Consider the following 12,177-nt stretch of genomic DNA (forward strand, 5'->3'; position numbering starts at 1 on the left):
TATCCGATAGAAACAGCTTCCAGGCAGGGCTGCCACTGCCACAAACCATGCCATGGTGGTTTGGGTTGGGGAAGTGGTGGGGCTGGGACTGGAGAAGACTTTTACCCAGGCTTCCTGAGCATCTGGGCTGACACTACCCAGATAAGTTTCCCTTGAAGAGGTCCAGCAACAAAGGCTCAGAGTCTCTTAAAGCCCAGCAGTCATGATCTACTGGGAGTACAGGATGCTGGTGCAATGAGATGTCTGCTGTCCTCTCAGCCTAGAGCGCTAGTTCTACAGATGCATTAATCTCAGGCTTGGGTCTGACCTGGATGCTCCACAAGTAACATGGCAACCAGTGTGCGGTCCAGGGAACCACTTACCTTACTTGCCATCCTCCTGCTCACCTTTTGGCCCATGCTGAGCTCTGTCTTCATCACAGATGAAGGTAAGATTACAACTGCAACAGTCCCCTTGGTTGGCGGGAGTGGGAGAAAGAATAAAGATATTTAAGCATGATTCTTGGTGCCGTGTTTTGGCTCTGAAACTATAACTTGTGACTGTAATGAAGGTAGATAAATATCCTTGTAGAGTAAGAGTGTATGGGAAAAGTGGAATGGGATAAAGTTTTCAGATTACACCAATGCCAGCTGACCTGGAATAGAGTTGCCAAATCCTGATCCAAAATGCCCTCCTCCTGAGCTCTCTTAATAGCTCTGAGGTATGGAGGTGTTCAGCAGGATGCCAGTCTCTCTCCATCACATCATCATTAGCACCACAGGTGAGGAGACCTCAAGGGCTGGCATTAGTAAATGTCTGGACATCCTTTTATTAGTAAACTTCTCTTACTTTCTTTATGGAATCAAGAAATCTCTTTAATGGCTTGCTTCATCGAATCATAGAGCTGGAAGGAACCTCCAGGGTCATCAAGTCCAACACCCTGCATAATGCAGGAAAATCACAAGTACCTCCCCAAGTTTATTCAAAGGATTCATCCTTCATCTATATATTTCCTCAAAAGAGATGGGCACCAACCAATCAAGGTGGGAGAAAGTATGAAGAGATGTTAGGTAGGCTTAGGGTACAAAGACTCAAAGACAGTGTGGGCACTGGGACCCAAACTATGTCCTGTCGAAATGAATCCTGTTCTTTATAAACACCAACTATGGTATGCAATACTTCCAGATTATCCTTAATTTGATATAATCCATTTATATAATCACCATGTTGTCAATACATTCAAAGTGATTTACAGTTTAGAAGATAAAAAGACGAACAACAAAGATTTATGTGCACCTCTGCTGTCAGTCAGGGACAAATGAGACTCAACCAGAATTGGGATCTGATTACTGCATCTACTCTTCTTCCTTGTTGCTTCTACAGAATCCTACCTCTCCTCCTTCACAGCCAAATCCTAGTTATCTGCTATATCCCTTTTTCAAGTAAACCCATAGGACTCCCAAAGGCAACTTACAAACAGGAAGAGTGTTTCATGAAGCCTTTGCTCAGAAGCATGATGTCTCCTATCTTACTTTGCTCCCAGTATTACCCAGTGAATAACTGCAGAGTTCCTTTAAAAAACAACAAATTTTGGTTTCTAGCTGTATATTTTAAAACAAAGTATGTGATTCTGAATACAAGTTCTTTCTACCTCCAAACCTTGCCTGCTTCTGGCATACAGAAAGGCATTTAAGTAATAAGCTCTTCTGACTAATCAAGTTTAAGAATATACTACAAGGGCAGAAACCCCAATCAGATAAATTCTTGCATAGTCTGTGATGAAACTCACATGAGGGATGGGTAATTAAGCCTTTAAATTGTTCCTGGATAAGGTGTTATGTAAGGTGTCACCATTCAGATTTCTTAAGGTCCTCTATGGTGTGCAATACATAACATTCTACATTCAGTCCTTTTCACCCATTGCAGAAGTCCCCAAATGATTTTATTTTGTTTTGTTTTTCAGACTAATAATTCTGCTCTTTCTAATTGACATCATTTTGTTTGGAATTTTTTCTTTGGCAATTTTCCCATGAGCCAAAAACAAACACATGGAGAGATTGCTAGAGGGGCTGGGTGTCTCAGGGGAAACTAGATTGTATCTTTAACAGAAAGTGCATCCAAGAAATACCAGTCTGCCAGTTATGTAATCCACCACAGCCCAAAGTTCAACATTCAGTGCAAGAGCCAATTTTATCACTGTAGCAAAAATACTAATAGGAGCCTTATAGGAGGCTTTTTTTTTAATGGAGTGGTTTGCCATTGCCTTCTCCAGTCATCTACACTTTCCCCCCAGCAAGCTGGGTACTCATTTTACCGACCTTGGAAGGATGGCCCCAGAGTCGGAAACGACTGGTGCTTGCACAGGGGACCTTTCCTTTCCTATAGGAGCTAGCACATCTCTGTTGAGGTTCATTGGATAACAGCTAGGAGTTTTTGGCTATGGGGAAAGAGAACGATTATCTCTTTGGATTCCTTCCTAGCATATCTGGGAAAGACTGTGTTACTTGCTTTAACAGCTTGAAAAAAATATGAACCATGATTGCTATAAAGAGATTGGCTAGAGCCATAAAATTAGAAGCTGATGGTCAATATTTGCATTTGATAATGATCTGTCACCAAAAATATTGTATGATTATGAATCACAGAGGCATACCTAGTCTATTTGGTGCCTATTTGGCCCCCTTCCTTTTTTTCTTTTTCTTTTTTTGCTATCAATGGAGCTGACTTATGGTGACCCCATAGGGTTTTCAAGGCAAGAGATGTTCAGAGGCAGTTTGCTACTGCATGCCTCCACATCAGCCCTGCTTAGCTTCTGAAATCTAATGAGATCAGGCTAAACTGGAGCTATCCAGGTCAGGGCCCCTTCTCTATATGACAAAATTGTTTTCAGTAATAATCACAAAATAAAATGAATAACAATGGCCTGAAAAGAAACACAGATGATGAAATTTTTTTAAACTTTGTATATATAATGCCAGTTTTAAAAAAAAGATCAAATTCCAACATGCTATTCCATCATGAGAGCCAGTGTGCAGTGGTGGTTAAAGTGTCGGACTAAGATCTGGGAAATCCAGGTTCGAATCCCCACTTGTGCCTTGGAAGCTTGCTGGGGGACCTTGAGCCAGTCACATTTTTTTCAGCCTAGCCCTGGCCTGGATAGCCCCAGGATCAGATCTCAGAAGCTAAGCAGGGCCAACACAGAGGCAGGCAATGGCAAACCACCTCTGAATGTCTCTTGCCTTGGAAACCCTACAGGGTCACCATAACTCAGCTGTGACTTGACAGCGAAAGAAAGAAAGAAAGAAAGAAAGAAAGAAAGAAAGAAAGAAAGAAAGAAAGAAAGAAAGAAAGAAAGAAAGAAAGAAAGAAAGAAAGAAAGAAAGAAAGAAAGAAAGAAAGAAAGAAAGAAAGAAAGAAAGACTCCATCACACCACATGTTCTGAGCAGCCACTTGGGAGTGCTTCTGTTCTCCATTTTGAAGCCCAAGAGCTGACCATCCCAAACATCTATAAGACATTTTTGAAAGCTAGGAGTCTTTGTACTAACTTTTACCTAACCAACACTAGCCAAAGCATCACAAACTAGCGATTGGGAACTTCACCAGATTGGATGTTAAGAAACATATTACCCCCACACCCAGAAGGTGCCCCCATCCTCCATTGTTTCCAAAGGACTAAAGTCAAACCAGAGAATCTCTGCAAAAGAATAATTTTGGCATTTTGCAAGCCCAGCTGCACAGAGTGCCCAGTAGAACCCAACTGATGTCAATCACAGAAAAACAGTCCAAGCTGGGGATGGGGGTTGGAAGCCCAGCAGAACCAGTGCAATGTATAGTGCCCAGCAAAGCCAGTGCCTTCTGTTCATAATATTAACAAACATTTGCTTCTATACTACTGTTTCTATACTTGGCAGAAGATCCTCTCTCAGTACTCATTCTAAAGTGATTGTCTACATTGAATATCATCTTCACTTCTGTCTTGCTTTGCATTTTCCAAAGTCCTCTACACTCATTTGGTTGAATGGGCATTGAAAATGGCTACACCCTGGAGTTGCTCCTCACTTTACAAGAGTACTTTTGGAGTTTTCCTGAACATCCAGATCTAAGTTCGTAATTGTAGAACTTTCCTTCCAAGTTTTCAAACTCCTCCCCAAAGCCCCATCCATCATTCGCTTGTGAGAGCAGTTGTTGGCAGCTCTGCACATCTCCCCCCTCCCCCTTTTGGAATAAAAGCCCAGTTCCAACCAGACCCAAAGCAAAGCCCGTTTTGGGTGGTTGGGAGTGTGTGGGTGACAGCAGCGCCTTGACTGGGGTTTCAAACCGCCCACACACACACACACTTATCACCAGGCAATCTCAAGAAACAGCTGAATTCAGCCTCCAGCAACTGGGAGGTGTGAGGGCCTGCAGGCTTTCTTCCTTCTTTTGCAAATATAGATGTAAAAGCTGAGAAGCAAATTTTTAAATGTGGAAGCATTTTGAATGATGCAAATTTGTAGCAGCGGATTCGGTGCTCACTTGATCTGGAGAAAAGCTGAATGGAGAATGGGCCTTAATACATCCTGTCACCAACCAGGCTACGGATGACTTGCAGCGCAGCCATAAATTAAGACTTTCTTAGGTCTGTGGGCTCTTCTTGTGGCCATGCAAAAGGAATACAGTTCCTTTCCTTTGAAGATTCCAGTCCATCATCACCTTAGAAATCAACAAGATTTTCAGGATATAAGCTTTAGAGCAGGGGTGTCAAACATGCAGCCCAGGGGCCGAATCAGGCCCCCAAAGGGCTCCTATTAGGCTCCTGAGCAACTGGCTGTCAACACTTTCCCTATGAAGAAAGGTTGAAATGCTTGGGACTCTTTAGCTTGGAGAAACGTCGACTGCGGGGTGACATGATAGAGGTTTACAAGATAATGCATGGGATGGAGAAAGTAGAGAAAGAGGTACTTTTCTCCCTTTCTCACAATACAAGAACTCGTGGGCATTCGATGAAATTGCTGAGCAGACAGGTTAAAACGGATAAAAGGAAGTACTTCTTCACCCAAAGGGTAATTAACATGTGGAATCCACTGCCACAGGAGGTGGTGGCGGCCACAAGCATATCCACCTTCAAGAGGGGTTTAGATAAAAATATGGAGCAGAGGTCCATCAGTGGCTATTAGCCACAGTGTGTGTGTGTGTCTATATATATAAAATTTTTGGCCACTGTGTGACACAGAGTGTTGGACTGGATGGGCCATTGGCCTGATCCAACATGGCTTCTCTTATGTTCTTATGTTCCCTCTCTCTTGCTTCCTTTGGCATCACAACTTGCCTTGCAAGGCTTGCTCAGTTGTTCAGAAGCTACAGAGCAAAACCTCTTGTTTTCTTTATTGGCTGAGGCTCCTCCCATGGGGAGGAAGGGGGAGAGGCACAGCTTGCTTTGCCAGGCTCTCGCAATCTCACAGCGGAGCTACTGAGCCAAGCCTCTCTTCCTTCTGTTGGCTGAGGCTCCTCCCCTCCTGGTCCCCTGGGGAAGGAAGGAAAGATCTAGAGCTTCCTTTGCCCAGTTCCCTGGATCCCAAGGGAAAGACACAAAGAAAGCACCTTTAAGGCCAAAAAATGCTAATGTTTTAAGCATATTTATTTAAAAGGGTTTTTTAAAAGGAAATTTGTTGTGTTTGTTTTCTTTATAAAGTTTATATCTTTGCTACCTAATCTTAAATAGGTACACACATGGCCTGGCCTGACATGGTCTGGCCCAACAAGGTCTCATTTATGTCAGACCCGGCCCTCATAACAAATGAGTTTGACACTCCTGCTTTAGAGACTCAAAGCTCCTTTAGCCAGATATGAGATGTCAGATATCTGACAAATATCTGACGAAGCAAACTCTGACTCTTGAAAGTGCATACCTGAAAATCCTGTTAGCCTCTAGCAGGCCCTTAGCCAGAAAACCCCAAGGTTAGCAATTTGGTGGAGGGGCTGCGGGGCCAGATGGCCCTGTTTGCACTGAGGGCTGCTCGTGAGGAGCCCTCAGTGCAAACACCACCCCCCTGGGCTTTCCTGCAGGGCAGGAAAGGCCAGCGAAGTCAGATGGCCCCGTTTGCTGCTCATGAGAAGCCCACAGTGCAAATGCCACCCCCACTGAGCAGCAGCAGCCCTGGAGGCCCAACGGAGGGGCCATACAGGGGTAGGCTTCCCAATCCCCTGCCCCGGGCAGGGAACCCCCACACACACCGATTTGGAGCCTCCTCCCCCGCTCTCCAAAAATCCGGAAGCAGGGGAAAATGGCAGCCCTTCCCTTCCCACCCAGCCCCGATTGCAGCAGCTTCTCCTTGCCCCTTCCCTTCCCCTCCCACCCAGCCCCATCGCAGCAGCTTCTCCTCACCCCTTCCCTTCCCCTCCCACCCAGCCCCGATCGCAGCAGCTTCTCCTTGCCCCTTCCCTTCCCCTCCCATCCAGCCCCGATCACAGCAGCTTCTCCTTGCCCCTTCCCTTCCCCTCCCATCCAGCCCTGATCGCAGCAGCTTCTCCTCGCCCCTTCCCTTCCCACCCAGCCCCATCGCAGCAGTGTCTCCTTGCCCATTCCCACCCAGCCCCATCGCAGCAGTGTCTCCTTGCCCCTTCCCTTCCCACCCAGCCCCTATGGCAGCAGCTTCTCCTCGCCCCTTCCCTTTCCACCCAGCCCCGATGGCAGCAGCTTCTCCTCGCCACTTCCTTTCCCTTCCCACCCAGCCCCATCGCAGCAGCTTCTCCTCGCCGCTTCCCTTCCCTTCCCACCCAGCCCTGATGGCAGCAGCTTCTCCCCGCCACTTCTCCTACTACTACTATATTACTATTATTATTTCTTCTAAAACCAGTGTAGTGTACAACATATTTAAATATAATGCAGTTAAAACATCAATACATAAATCACTTAATTTAAAACCAGCTAATCAATGATAATTCTAATAAAACCAGTAGAGGCAAGAACCTTCTGTCTTGGATGGAGTTCTTCATCTGGTCACTTCCTCAAAGGGTGGGATCATGGACCAGATGACATGGGGGGAAAACCTGGTTGCTGTCCTCAACCATAAACCTGATGTGTTTTGTAAGATCTGGCTGAGCTGGGTGCAAGGAAAGGTAGCAAGAAGACTAGATTACTGGAGAAAATACCTACAGGATGGCAATTACTGTAACACCTCTCAGTGTCCTGGCTAAATTGTAGGGCTTAATTATGGTGGCCAGACCGTCCCGGTCTCCCGGGACTTTCCCGGTTCTGGCCACCAATTCCCGGCTCCCGGGCTGCCTATACCGGGACCATTACAAAGTCCCGGTATAGCCAGCGGGGAGCCGGCGGGCCGCGCGTGCGGGCCGGGAAGGCAGGGAGTGAGGCAGCCAGCGTCCCTGCGCGTGCGCACGGCGGTGTGTGCACGCGCAGGGACGCTGGCTGCCTCACTCGCCGCCTTCCCCGCCCGCGCGCGGGGTCCGGCAGCGGTGGTGGAGACCGGAGAGGCCGCCGCTGGTCCTTGGAGGCCCTCCAGAGGCCCGCGGAGGCCGCGGAGAGGCCGGCGCTGGTCCCTGGAGGCCTCCAGAGGCCAGCGCCGGAAGCGGAGAGGCCCCCGCGGGTCCCTGGAGGGCCTCCAGAGGCCAGCGGAGGCCGCGGAGAGGCCGGCGCTGGTCCCTGGAGGCCCTCCAGAGGCCCGCGGAGGCCGCGGAGAGGCCGGCGCTGGTCCCTGGAGGCCTCCAGAGGCCAGCGCCGGAAGCGGAGAGGCCCCCGCGGGTCCCTGGAGGCCCTCCAGAGGCCCGCAGAGGCTGCGGAGAGGCCCCCGCGGGTCCCTGGAGGCCCTCCAGAGGCCCGCGGAGGCCGCTGAGAGGCCGGCGCTGGTCCCTGGAGGCCTCCAGAGGCCAGCGCCGGCAGTGGAGAGGCCCCCGCGGGTCCCTGGAGGCCCTCCAGAGGCCCGCGGAGGCCGCGAAGAGGCCGGCGCTGGTCCCTGGAAGCCTCCAGAGGCCAGCGCCGGCAGTGGAGAGGCCCCCGCGGGTCCCTGGAGGGCCTCCAGAGGCCCGCGGAGGCCGCGGAGAGGCCCCGCGGGTCCCTGGAGGCCCTCCAGAGGCTCGCAGAGGCCGTGGAGAGGCCGGCGCTGGTCCCTGGAGGCCTCCAGAGGCCAGCGCCGGCAGTGGAGAGGCCCCCGCGGGTCCCTGGAGGCCCTCCAGAGGCCCGCGGAGGCCGCGGAGAGGCCGGCGCTGGTCCCTGGAGGCCTCCAGAGGCCAGCGCCGGAAGCGGAGAGGCCGGCGCTGGTCCCTGGAGGGCCTCCAGAGGCCAGCGGAGGCCGCGGAGAGGCCAGCGCTGGTCCCTGGAGGCCCTCCAGAGACCAGCGCCGGCCTCTCCGCCGCCTTCCCGGTCTCCGCAGCCGCCGCCAGCCTTGCCAGCAGCCCGGAGGAGAGGCCGCCACCGCCCTGGATCAAGGTAAGCCGAAAGGGGGGGGGTGGCTGGGGGGGGCGGCTGGCGGGGGGGTGGCTGGCGGAGGGGGGGCGGCTGGCCTTCCTTCTTTCCTTCCCTCCTTCCCTCCTTCCTCCCTCCCTCCTTCCTTCTTTTCTTCCTTCTTTCCCTCCCTCCCTCCTCCCTTCCTTCCTTCTTTCCTTCCCTCCCTCCTCCCTCCCTTCCTTCCCTCCCTCCTCCCTTCCTTCCTTCCTTCCCTCCTTCCTTCCCTCCCTCCCTCCTCCCTTCCTTCCCTCCCTCCTCCCTTCCTTCCTTTCTTTCTTTCTTTCTTTCTTCCTTCCCTCCCTCCCTTCCCTCCCTCCTCCCTTCCTTCCTTCCTTTCTTCCTTCCCTCCCTCCCTTCCCTCCCTCCTCCCTTCCTTCCTTTCTTCCTTCCTTCCTTCCCTCCCTTCCTTCCCTCCCTCCCTCCCTCCTGCCTTCCTGACTGAATGGGCCACTGGCCTGATCCAACAGGGCTTCTCTTATGTTGTTATGTGACACAGTGTGTTGGACTGGATGGGCCACTGGCCTGATCCAACAGGACTTCTCTTATGTTCTTATGTGACACAGAGTGTTGGACTGGATGGGCCACTGGCCTGATCCAACAGGGCTTCTCTTATGTTCTTATGTGACGCAGAGTGTTGGACTGGATGGGCCACTGGCCTGATCCAACAGGGCTTCTCTTATGTTCTTATGTGACAATACTGACTTTGGTGGACCCAAGCACTGATTCAGTGTAAGGGAGCTTTGTGTTTGTGACTGGAGTGGACAATACTGACTTTGGTGGACCCAAGCACTGATTCAGTGTAAGGGAGCTTTGTGTTTGTGACTGGAGTAGACAATACTGACTTTGGTGGACCCAAGCACTGATTCAGTGTAAGGGAGCTTTGTGTTTGTGTCTTCTGGTGCAATTTTGTTCTCAGATCCTGTATTTACTTCATCAGTATATGGGATAAGGCACTTTCTCAACTGTGCTGCATAATGCAGCCTATTTATTTTGTCCTGTTTGCTCTGTTGGCTCTATCTGCGCCACCTTCATCACTTTCGGGGTGTGGATCCCCCAGTGGGGTGGTCTCGCGACTCCCTCCGCCGGCTGTTTCTGATAGCCCTGCGCCCCCTCTTTCATTTGATATGTGTCCCGTGCGGATGCCACCCTCCCACCGGGAGATGCCGCAAAATGAGCCCCCTTGAGGCTTATGGCGGCAGGGCTCGGGGGAAGCGAGCTAGACTGCTGTTCTTTTGAGGGGTCATAGAGTGTTTCGAGCCCGTCCCTGTGGCATCAGTCCCATCGTTGTGGGGCCCAGGGGGCCGGCGCAGCGGCACGCTGAAGCAGCCTGTCGGTCACTTCCGGGTTCCTGTCCTGCATCTCGACCTGTGTTATTAGTGACAGGCTGCTTCGGCGTGCCGCTGCACCGGCCCCCTGGGTCCCACAATGATGGGACCGATGCCACAGGGACGGGCTCGAAACACTCTATAACCCCTCAAAAGAACAGCAGTCTAGCTCGCTTCCCCCGAGCCCTGCTGCCATAAGCCTCAAGGGGGCTCATTTTGCGGCATCTCCTGGCGGGAGGGTGGCACCCGCACGGGACACATATCAAATGAAAGAGGGGGCGCAGGGCTATCAGAAACAGCCGGCGGAGGGAGTCGGGAGACCACCCCACTGGGGGATCCACACCCCGAAAGTGATGAAGGTGGCGCAGATAGAGCCAACAGAGCAAACAGGACAAAATAAATAGGCTGCATTATGTAGCACAGTTGAGAAAGTGCCTTATCCCATATACTGATGAAGTATATATAGGGTTTGAGAACAAAATTGTTTCCGGCGGTGATATTTGGGGGATTTTTGGGGACGTCACAGGAAGTGCTGTGAAGTCACTTCCTGTTTCCGGCAGTGGCATTTGGGGGAAATGATGTCATTTGGGGGAAGTGATGTCACAGGAAGTGATGTCACTTCCCGTTTCCGGCAGGTGACGCGGGGAAATGATGTCACAGGAAGTGGTGTCACTTCCTGTTTCCGGCGGTGGCATGACATCACCGGAAGTGACGTCACCGGAAGTGACGTCACTTCCTGTTTCCGGCGGCGCTCGCGCTTTGCGTGCGCGCACCCCTACCTTCTTCCCCCCAAAAGGTGTCCCTGGCTGGCCTTCAGACATTATGGTCACCCTAGGTTTAATAAACACAACTGTGTCAATCTTGAAGAATATATATTAGGTATTAGACTAGCTGACCCTGCTATGCTGAGAGATGTCCCTGTGCCCCTAGTGGCTGTAGCTAGCACTGCATTTTAAAAATAAATAAAAAGACCTTTGGCTGGAGGCAGCAGATGAGGCAGGCTTCAAGGGCCCCATTTAAGGTTCTTCCTCACCAGGGCAGAACCTGTTAGAAGAACAGACTGGCAATAGCCCTTGCTCAATCCTGCAAAACTACAAACACAATAGAACAAGCTATATAGCTAGGTTCACTTCCTTTCTGTTTTGCTTTCACTCATCCTCTCTAACCAATGGAATGTAACTCAGGGAACTTCCTTCTTCCTGTTCTCTTCTTCTTCCTTACTTCTTCCCTGCATGCATCAGGAGGAATAGCACTTTGTCTCTCCTCCTGAACTGAACAAAGCAGATGGCCTACAACAATCCAAAGTCATCTAGTTAGCTAAAATAGTTTAGATACTCTTTCTCTCCACAATACTTATATGTTATGTTTTCTTTTAATAAATCCATCAGTATTGGTTTCTTAACTTAAAAGCAAAGGCTCTCTGTGCAGTTTGTGAGATAATGTGGTAACCATTTGACCATGCTGCGCTGCTGCGCTGAAGCTCAGAAGGAACACTCTGCTAAGAGAAAGAAAGGATGGCAGCCGGACCAGTCCAGCCATCCTAAACTAGATCCAACAATTGGTTGTGGGTCCAGTCATACTAAGCTAATTATCAGAACATACTGATTGAGTTCTGATTTTGTCTAAGTGGATGCTGGAGCCCCAAGAACTGTGATGAGAGAAAAGAAAGAGCTAAGATGGCTGAGGAGCAAGAGACAAATGTCTTCATCCTTGAAGATGAAGGTAATTTTGCTGAATGGAAAATAAGGCTGAAATTTAGTCTCAAGGAGCGACACCTGGGCTGAGTTCAGACCACCGGCTCAGAGTGGCAGTGTGTCACCCCAGAAGTGAGCCAGTGGAGTGCCCTGGAGCATCCAGACAGCCCATGGAATGGGGATGGCTATTGGCGCTCTGGGGGACCATCCAGAGCATTCATATGCCCTGTCTGCGACTCCCCGAGTACTTCCCAGGTGCTTCCCAACCATCCAAATGGCCAGGGAGGCACCTTGGAGGTGCCCCAGCAATTAGGTATCACTTTGCAAGCAGTACCTTTTTGAGCCAGCTCCCAGTAAGTCTGGGACAGGTCGAGGGCAGGAGCAGGATGGCAGGCAGATGTGCACATTTGGACATGCTTTTGGGGGCACTTGCCTGCCATCCCTAGGGCGCCTTAAACTGCCCATCTGAACCTAGCCCTGGAAAAGCATCTCACAGAAGACCCACCAGCTGGCAGAGATGAGAGAGCGAAATGGAACAACGAAGACGACATAGCACAAGCAGTCATTGTAAATTCTGTTTCTACCAATTATCTAGAATTGATTCAAGACTGTGAAACAGCTAAGCAGATGTATAACTTTATTTGGGGAGGGATGGTGGCTCAGTGGTAGAGCACTGCTTGGTAAGCAGACGAAGATAAGAAGAAGATATTGGATTTATATCCCGCCCTCCACTCCAAA

At 50.5% G+C, this 12,177-nt stretch overlaps 1 protein-coding gene across 2 annotated transcripts in view; it reads left to right on the forward strand.

Moving 5' to 3' along the window:
• The first annotated feature begins 209 nt into the window (after positions 1 to 209).
• MPL (MPL proto-oncogene, thrombopoietin receptor) overlaps positions 210 to 12,177 on the forward strand; it is a 56,668-nt gene continuing 44,700 nt past the window's right edge. For both annotated transcript variants that reach the window (XM_060231641.1, XM_060231642.1), the window contains exon 1: positions 210 to 427. In XM_060231641.1, coding sequence (XP_060087624.1) covers positions 328 to 427 — 100 coding nt within the window. In that variant the 5' untranslated portion in view covers positions 210 to 327. The remainder of the gene's footprint in view (positions 428 to 12,177) is intronic.

The sequence above is a fragment of the Heteronotia binoei genome, chromosome 2, assembly GCF_032191835.1.
Source record: "Heteronotia binoei isolate CCM8104 ecotype False Entrance Well chromosome 2, APGP_CSIRO_Hbin_v1, whole genome shotgun sequence".
In the NCBI taxonomy this organism is placed as follows: Eukaryota; Metazoa; Chordata; class Lepidosauria; order Squamata; family Gekkonidae; genus Heteronotia; species Heteronotia binoei.